Here is a 9,648-nt window from a genome sequence, read left to right on the forward strand (position 1 = left end):
CAAATTTTGACCCTGCCATCGGAATGTCGCAGCAGGACTCACCAGACTTCTTCTGGATCAGACTTCATCAGACTACTATTGTCCAATTTTGGTGAGCCCATGCAAATTGTAGCCCTACTTGATCTTAGCTGATAGGAGTGGCACCTGGTGTGTTCCCATCTGCTTCAAGGTTCGATGTGTTGTGTGTTACAATGACCCCGGAAATCAGAAAAATCTCCCCTGAATGGAAAAGGTCATTTTTGTAACTGATGTGTATTGAGTTTATTTGTAGTGGTATACGTGTGCTTTTCAGCCTCTCAAGTGTAATGTTTTTATGTATAATGGTGTGATTACAATTGCACTATACTGTACAGTACCATTTACAATAGAAACAGGAGTCAGCCATCATTGATTCCCTGATGCAATGGCTTCCTCCATAACAATGGTCTTATCTGATCCACTTCTCCACATTCACACAGGTGTGCCTGTATATGTGCGGCCATTTGAGGTCAATCCTGCCAGCTCTGTCTATGTGTGTGTGTGTGTGTGTGTGTGTGTGTGTGTGTGTGTGTGTGTGTGTGTGTGTTCATGCACCAGCATGTGTGTCCATTGAAGATAAGCTATTTATGAGCCACCTAATTTATGGAGGATTCTCAGGAAATACCATTTGTGTCTTATGTGTGTCCCTGTTACATACTACTGATATATTTAGCAGGATACTGAACTCAGTGACTTTATGGTCACTCTTTGTGGTGTGTAATAATGAAAAATATAACATTTTAAGTGTTTTGTTTTTATTAAGCGGAATATCAGTCAATATGCATGTCCCCATTTACCTGTCTCTATCAGTATTTCATTATCGGCCTTGTTAAATGAATCATAATTTTTTTTTTACAGTGAATAAGCACAAGCTTTGACTGTAAATGCAATAACATTCGCTAGTTCATGCTGCTATTTTGCACTGACCTTCGTCCCCATAACATGTAACCCTGAAACATCTTGAATGTAACAGTGTTGGCATAAATCATACTTTGAAAGAAAAATGTCATGATTTATTCTTTTTCAATAACGTTTAAATTATTTACATTTACTCCATTGCTGTTACTTTTCGAGGCTGTAACCACATATTTAGAACTGGTATAAGAGTTAAAGGATTGGCCATTGAAAAACCTGTATTTGGTAATATTTGGGCATGAAAAGGAAGAACAAAATCAGAAATTGTCAAAAGCCACACTCAAACTCACATCACCCACATGAGCAGCATGGCCAATGCTTCAGATCATATTATTCTAAAAAAAAAAAAAAAAAAATGCATATTATAGCACATTATATGGATATATGGATTCATTTTATGATGGATTGATGTGCTTTTTTTGGGCTTCAAAATCTCAGTTATTATTCACTCCCATTATAAAGCTTTGAAGAGCCAGGACATTTTTTCAATATAACTCTGATTGTGCTCGGCTGATAGAAGAAAGTCATGTGAGTAAATGATGGTCATTTTTGGATAAACTAACCCTTTAACCCCAGTAAATGGCTTTGTGAACATTGATTTTTCCGTAGTTAGAACACTCAAGTTAAGTGAAACCTGTATTTTGAACCTGTATGGGAATGTTGCTTGTGTTCTCTGAACACTCTAAAACAAGTAGTAACATTTACGTAAGAAAATTCCAACGAAAACATTTTGATGTAAAAAAAAGTTGTTTTTAATGTTTGAGAACATTATTAAAGACCAGATAACATTCTATTAATGTTACCGGGAGAACGTTTTTCTCCTTGCCAGAACATTAACCAAAGCATGTGGCATTTTCATTATCGCCTCTAGGTTTAAGGCCAAGAAACCACGAAAAAGAAACACCATTGTAAAACTCCCTTGGCTATGTCCAGGTGAGTATGTGTGTTATCAGACTCATCAGTGAGGGCAGTCTCGGGGTAAAGAGTCAAAGAGTCGGGCGGCTGCCCGCAGGCGCCATATTTCAAACATGCCTTCAATAATGAGCTGGGCTGGACCGACCCAGAGCTACAGACTTACTCACTTAAGAGGAGGTGAAAAAACACATCCATTGACAGAACAACTTGTCGGTATATCCTCTACTATGTGATTACTGAGTACACATGGGGGAGAGCGAGTGGGTGAGCAGACACATGTTTTTAGGGATTTCAAAGACTCACAGGACTCTCAACATCAAATCAGAAGAGAATGCTAACCTGCTAAGCTAAAAGGCAAACAAACCATCATGATTGCCTTTTAAATCTCAATGAATTACCTCGCAGGCCTAAATCAACAGAAAGATGGTGATCTAAGTGTGTGTGTGTGTGTGTGTGTAAGACCAGAAGTGGGGTGTTGAGTGGCACATGGGTGTGATATCGTCTGAGGAGGTTTCTTGGTGTTTAGCATACCCATATGAACACTTGGGACATTTCTTTTACAACAGAGAGATCCAAACAACCAATACACAACATACAAGGGAATATTCTCCACTTCAGTTTAAGCGGACAGCCTCTTGAAACTCACCATCCTTTTTCATTGTCTGAAGTGCCTCTGGTGACACACAAAAGCACAGAAACACACACACCTTGCGTGATTTGTGAGGTTTGAAGTTCCACAAATCAAGCCGTGAGATCAAATCTGACGTGTTAGGTGCCTGACAGCTGTATACTTCAAACAATACCCAAATTACAGCTAACACCCCTCCTGTAGCTTCACCTCTGCTGGCTTCAGCCATGCCAAAACGCTTGGTCTGTGTGTGTGAATGTAAGTGTGTATGCATTTAGATGTGTGTGTGTAAATGAAACATCGCAACTCATAAAATGGAGGACCACTCTAATCTGCTATTTAGCAGCGGTCCGGTCGGCTGTACAAGGGCAAAAAACAACACAGCTGCTATGCGGTCTCACACACACACACACACACACACTCACTCACAGGCAAAGTTGCTATTTCTTGTGTGGTCTTACTCTTCACAGCTGATAGAAAAATAAAATCTCACAAAAATTTTAACTATTGGAAACCTTACATTTACTTTAATTGCATTTTTACAGGAAAAATATATATTTTTCTTTGTGCTCTTAAATTGTGTTATACCTGGTATGTTGATGATTTGTTGATTCACTTATGATTTATGATGATTCTCTTAAGGATGCTGATTGTTATGTTTTGTTACATTTCAGGATTTTACTGGCTTGTCAAACTAAAAAAATAAACCTCAAACTCTTGGAATCTTGAAAAAAAGTATTCCCATGAAATATTATGCAGCACAACTGTGTCAACATTGATAATAATCAGAAATGTTTCTTGAGCAGCAAATCAGAATGATTTCTGAAGGATCATGTGAGACTGAAGACTGGAGTAATGATGCTGAAATTCAGATTTGCAACACAGGAATAATTTAAATGTGTTAAATTGTGATAATGTGTTTTTTTGTGTGTGTTTTTTTAATTATTTTTTTATATCTAATAAATGCAGCCTTGGTAAGCATATGAGATTTCTTTCAAAAAACGTAAACATTTTTACCAACCCCAAACAGTAGTGTATATAGAATCACATACTCAATAACGCAATACTCTCAGCTCACATTTTTCATTACTGTTTACTTTGGTAAAATAGTTCTAGTGTATGGCAGTGTATGCTCATATGCTCATGCACTTTTATATCAAACTCAACCTCTGAATTTACATTTGACCTCTAACCCCCCATTTACCCCCTCCTGTCCGCTTGGCTTCACTAAGACATTCATGAGTACGGTATTATCAGTGTGATAAAATGTCCATGAGTAAATCATGGTCAAACAAAGCTTTCACTAAAATTTTTTTGATTTGTTACAACAAAGGGCTTTTTGGTGAAGATCTCAATTTCATCTGCCTAATCTGGCAATTAGAGGTGTGTGTTGAGTGTTTGAAAGTCGTCTGGCTAATCTGACCATCTGCTTCTTATCAGCGTTTCTTTTATTTTTAAAATGTGTGGATTTATTTATTTATCTAAAGGATCTATTAGAGCAGCAGGCAGCCACATCTCTCCGCAGTCAATCAGATAGCAGCCTACCAACCTGTGTGTGTGTGTGTGTGTGTGTGGGGGGGCCAAACTATGTTAGATAGGGGTTGGTTTAGGCTATAGAAAATATCATTAACCTGATATAAATTCAATGGAAGTCTATGCAATGAAACGTGTGTGTTGTCTATATGGAAATCCACTAGAGGGCGCCGTCTCATGTGAGGGCCTGCCAGCTTGATTTAAGCAGGAAACTGTCTGTTATTTTTGTCAGGCTGTCTGCTGTGTGTGTGTGGAGTGTTTTAGTTTCTCTGAGGTCCAACAAAAACAACATGCAGAGGAAGGGGTGAGGGGCAGACTGCATGGGGCAGGGCAAAGGATTATGGGGGCACAGAGAGCAACCTAGTCGCCTTTTTGCACAGCAGGAGCTCCTCACTGACTTTATGCAAACTTTGAAATTCGACAATAATTTATGGCTACAAGTAATATTTCAATAAATATGAACGGCATGAGTAATAATGCCAAAATATGAACCATGACCTTGCGTATTGCTTGCCTTTAAAGTAATTTCAAAGTATAAGGAAGTGAATGAATCAACTAACAGGTGTTTTGAGGGGTAAAGACCCATCAGGGATCTAATCTACTTAGCCTATGATGACTTTCAGTATGCACTTTAAAAAATAAAGGTTGCAAAAGGGGGTTTTGATATAGAAGAACCATTTTGGGTTCCCTAAAAAAAAACGTTTTTAGTGTGAAGAACATTTTAACAAACTAAAGAAGATGCCAATAAAGAGTAGCATTTTTTATCACTGGTCAATCTGTTTGATATGTGCTATATTGTTTTCAAATAACCAAGTCCACCTTAAAATGTCCGGTGAGATGTCATTCAACATGAGTTCTGAATCTATAATTGAGATGTTTACAAACTGAAATACCACAGATTCAGTGTGCTGTATCTAGAATGATGCCAAAATCTGATGCCACAAGACATGTGCAGACAGTGTCCTCAGAATAAATGGCGAACATCCTTTTATTCAAATGTATGCTGTAAGTGCCACTATTCACACATCTAATCTGATGCATTTAAACACATTTGCCAGAGATGCATTACATGCCTCTGTTTTCTTTACATTAGTTCTCAGTGTAAGTCACACATTTGCTTCACACTGTCATTGAAGTGTTATATAAGCTATTCTTTTTTCCCCTTTAAAAAATAGTTACAGTCCTGTAGCACTTGAGTATAAGATACTGGCCGCTCGTGAAGTGATTGAGAAGATCTGCATGATGATTTCATCAGTGTTGTGGAGAGAGACACTCTGATTGATGGATCACACACTGATCCTGCTTAATGTGATTGCGCATTAATTTAAGGAGTGTAATGTGTGAAACAAGATTTGTATGTGTAAATAGTGGTGCAGATATAGCCTATGCAACGACCAATTTAACAGAGAGATCATGAGAACTTCTTGAAGGATAATCATCCGTAGAATACCTCAGGTGAATAAGGAAAAATAAGTTAGGTGTAGCCTATAGTTTTCCTGTTTGTTTTGAATGTGAATTGCTCTCTATTCAGCCTAAGCTATTTCGCTTTAACTGCCCTTTTTCAGGTGCTACAAATTGGGTGTAACGCGTGAACAGCGCGTCCTTGAGAAACTCGTTAATGTCAAATGCGTCGTTTCCTTTTGTTTTTTGTTTATTTTGCGAGTTTGTGTCTGCTATTATCATGCAAATAAATGCAAGAAATTGCGAATTAAATTCACACATATCCAAATCCTTTGCTGACATGTAATCTAATCACTGTATTTTAAAGCGTTCTGAGTGAACGCTTTATAATACAGCGAACAATGTATTTTTCATAAGAATCGCTGAAATTAATTGAATTTGATCTCCGAAAGAAAGGTACGTTTTTTAGGTAGCCTACAGAAGGTAGGCTATAGATCATAAGTGCACCACATAAATAAATAAATAAATAAATAAATAAATAGTTATATGATGTCATATTGTTAAACGTAGGCTAAGGGTCTGTATTTCCGTTTAAGGGTTTGAATAATGTGTCTGCAGGTAAATCCCTTGTTCCTATTAAAGAGGCTCCAGTGATGTGTTGTAGTGGAAGTCGAGTGTTTGAAGTGACTGCATGTCACCTTCATGTAATGTTTGAGTGAGAGGAAATCACAGAGCAATGCCTCTTTTACATTATCATTTGGTCGCAGGCGCTGGTTTCACTGGGAACCTGTCTGAAACCTGTTTAGGCTTGCCATGTTTAGGCTGGTTAAGTTTAATTGTAGTGCTATGTAGTCAGATCGATCGTGTAAACTGTAGACAGTAGTATCAATAATTAAAACTAGACTTTTAATGTAAACTAAATAAAAAAATAAAATAAAATAAAAATAGTAGGCTACACTATCAAAACGGTAGGATACAGCCAATGACGTTTGGCTATTTTTACATGCAATGACTCTAAACGGAGGCTTTAACAGAAGCTCCTGATAACTTCTTCAAGGATAACATTTCAGATGAAGGAAAAATAAATAAATTAGGTGTAGCCTATAGTTTTCCTGTTCGTTTTGAAATTAGCTAATACCAACACACTCTGCCAATGTCGTTCAATTATTTTTACACGCAGTTTGAGTCCTTTATCAAAACATTGGATGCTTTACTGTAACAATCTTTCCATTTATATAGCATCATTGTTTCCATCCATTTAACTTGTCTCAATCATTTCTGTCACGCTCGATTAAATGAGTCCTCTCTCATTCTTCATAGTAATTAAATTCAAAAGTGTCGGACAAATTGTAGGCTATGCATAAGTTTTTGCTATAGCACATAAAACTTTCAGGAAGCAATTTAACTAAGCTCATATAGTTGACGGAACAATAGACTTCCAAAAATAGCCTATAATGTAGGCCTAATTCATTTAGGCTATTATTTATTCGGCCAGGATGTTTAAGTATGACATGAATGAACAAATGTTAGTGTGGAAAAGTTAACAACATCCATTGAAATTCTGCGACTGTGACTCTTTTTTATTTAAAAAGTGCCGTAAATGAGACGTGACGCAAAAATATTTTTGTCAGACAATTTAAGTTAAATCTAACTTGAAAGACGAGCAAGCCATTACTTTTTCATTAAGAAGAAAAACAACGAGTTAAGCTCACTTTGTTGACACACACTCGCTCCTGCCGACTGCGTGGCCCGGGGTGGGGGGGCCGTGGTGGGTGGGAGTGTGTGTGTGTGTGTGTGTGTGTGTGTGTGTGTGTGTGTGTGGAGATAAGGGGTCCGATATACGGGTTCAGAGGGAGGGGTGAGAAGTCTGGAGTTTAAAAAGACAGGGCGCTTCTCTCCCTCACACAGACGCGCTTCAGCTTCCAGTGAGGGAAACTTACCCCAGACTCTCGTTTCAGACATAAGAATCCAAACATTCCCACTGAACTCTCAGAGATTTGGATAAAACTGCACACAAAAAAAGAAAAAGAAAAAGAAAAATCCTGAAGGACTCAAAGCTGCACCAAATGGAGCCAACGCCGGAATACGTCGACACGTATGACTATTATGACTATAACGAGACTGGATGCGACTTCTCGGAGTGGGAGCCGTCATATTCTCTCATCCCCGTGCTGTACATGCTCATTTTTATCCTCGGTCTCTCCGGGAATGGCGTGGTTATCTTCACTGTCTGGCGCGCGAAATCCAAACGCCGCGCGGCAGATGTTTACATCGGCAACCTGGCGCTCGCGGACCTGACGTTCGTCATCACGTTGCCGCTGTGGGCCGTGTACACCGCGATGGGTTACCACTGGCCGTTTGGCGTGGCTCTCTGCAAGATCAGCAGTTACGTGGTGCTGGTCAACATGTATGCAAGTGTCTTCTGTCTGACCTGCCTGAGTTTTGACCGCTACCTTGCAATCGTCCATTCTCTGTCCAGCGGCCGGCTCCGATCCCGTGGCACCATGCTGGCTTCACTGGGTGCCATCTGGTTCCTCTCGTGCCTGCTGGCCATTCCAACTCTCCTGTTCCGCACTACAGTGGATGATGCCGGGAACAACCGCACCACCTGTGCAATGGACTTCAGCCTGGTCGCTCACAATCAGGATCACGAATCCCTTTGGATTGCGGGTCTGAGCCTTTCCTCCTCCGCTCTTGGATTTCTTCTGCCTTTCTTGGCCATGACCGTCTGCTACTGCTTCATCGGCTGCACGGTCACCCGCCATTTCAGCCACCTGCGCAAGGAAGACCAGAAGAAGCGGCGTCTCCTCAAGATCATCACCACCCTGGTGGTGGTCTTCGCATTCTGCTGGACGCCTTTCCATGTGCTGAAAAGCATGGATGCCCTGTCCTACCTGGACCTGGCACCCACCTCGTGTGGCTTCCTCCACTTCTTGCTTCTGGCTCATCCGTACGCCACGTGCCTGGCATACGTCAACAGCTGCCTCAACCCGTTCCTCTACGCGTTCTTTGACCTGCGGTTCCGCTCGCAGTGCCTGTGTCTGCTGAACCTGAAGAAGGCCATGCATGGGCACATGAGCTCCATGTCCTCGACCCTCAGCGCCCAGACTCAAAAGTCGGAGGTGCAGTCGCTGGCCACCAAAGTGTGAGGGATTTCAATGAGAAGAACAGAAAACATGAAGTTGAAGAGAAAAAACTGTTGAAGGGGTTAAAAAAAAAGTGGTGATCTACTGACGGCTGGTCCGTTCTGACTGGTGGTGAACTGATGGACTTTGGAGAACATATTGCTTTATGTTTGTAAATAACACTCATAGTTTGGTGTACTCTACTGTATTCATGGATGAAGTGCTGGAATGATGTGACTTTGTCTGAATGCATGGGTGAATTTATGTTCGCTGACACCTTTTCGTCAGCTTTGACACTCAAAAACACATCCAGGCAAACAGGAGGTCAGATTTGTCAAAAACATTCAAACAATGCTGACCACAGTGATTCTGCTCTGAGGATGAACTAGTGTTGTTGTAAGAGTGTGTGATTGTGTTGAAGCCTGTATACACTGGTGTAGAGATGCAAATTGTACAGTATTTTCATACTATTTTCCTTTCTGCTAATTTGCTATGTTCAGAAATGTGTTCAGTATCTGTAGCACTTGTTAAGAGGAGATATAAAAATTATAATTTTTGTTACTCCCTGATGTGAATGTGTGTGTGTGTTTATTTTTGATGAGCGTATCAGTGTGTGAGAGTGTGTTCCAGTGCAAAGGTGATGCTGCTTGATTAGATAGTTTAAAACGCAGACAGAGAGTCAGGGTTTGGGGTTGGGGGGGTTTGGGTGGGTTTGGGGGGGGGGGGGGGGGGGTGGAGACAGACAGACAGATGGCTGGTGACAAATGTCTCTGGGAAAAAAAGGAAGACAAGTGGAGGAAGGGAACAAATTTGTGGGGTGTAAATTGATATATATTCATGAAATAATGTTATATTTTTGAAACTTCTGTAACTAACTACTGCAACTGTATTAAATATGTTCCTTGAATACAATACCGTCTTAGCGTCGTTAAACATGATTATGGGTATGTATTGGTGTACACAATGCAATTCAAAGGGAGTTCACTTAATAGTCCATACATCCTTTTTCCAAACGGCTTCCGCTTAATTGTATTGAATGTGCACTTATAGTGAACTTTAAATCTTGTATATTTTAAAAAATCTGTACCTGCAGGTAATATAATATTAATGCAA

The 9,648-nt window shown here is 40.0% G+C and overlaps 1 protein-coding gene across 1 annotated transcript; it reads left to right on the forward strand.

Moving 5' to 3' along the window:
- Positions 1-7,257: 7,257 nt before the first annotated feature.
- Positions 7,258-9,447, forward strand: aplnra (apelin receptor a). Its single transcript, XM_084389158.1, has one exon. The coding sequence runs from the start codon at positions 7,477-7,479 to the stop codon at positions 8,557-8,559; it is 1,083 nt and encodes a 360-aa protein (XP_084245284.1). The 5' UTR covers positions 7,258-7,476; the 3' UTR covers positions 8,560-9,447.
- Positions 9,448-9,648: the final 201 nt, after the last annotated feature.

This window comes from Rutilus rutilus (genome assembly GCF_951802725.1).
Source record: "Rutilus rutilus genome assembly, chromosome: 19".
NCBI classification, from domain to species: Eukaryota; Metazoa; Chordata; class Actinopteri; order Cypriniformes; family Leuciscidae; genus Rutilus; species Rutilus rutilus.

What these genes read in the sequence shown, in the direction of transcription:
- aplnra (XM_084389158.1), top strand. Translation starts at nt 7,477, where the DNA reads ATGGAGCCAACGCCGGAATACGTCGACACGTATGACTATTATGACTAT.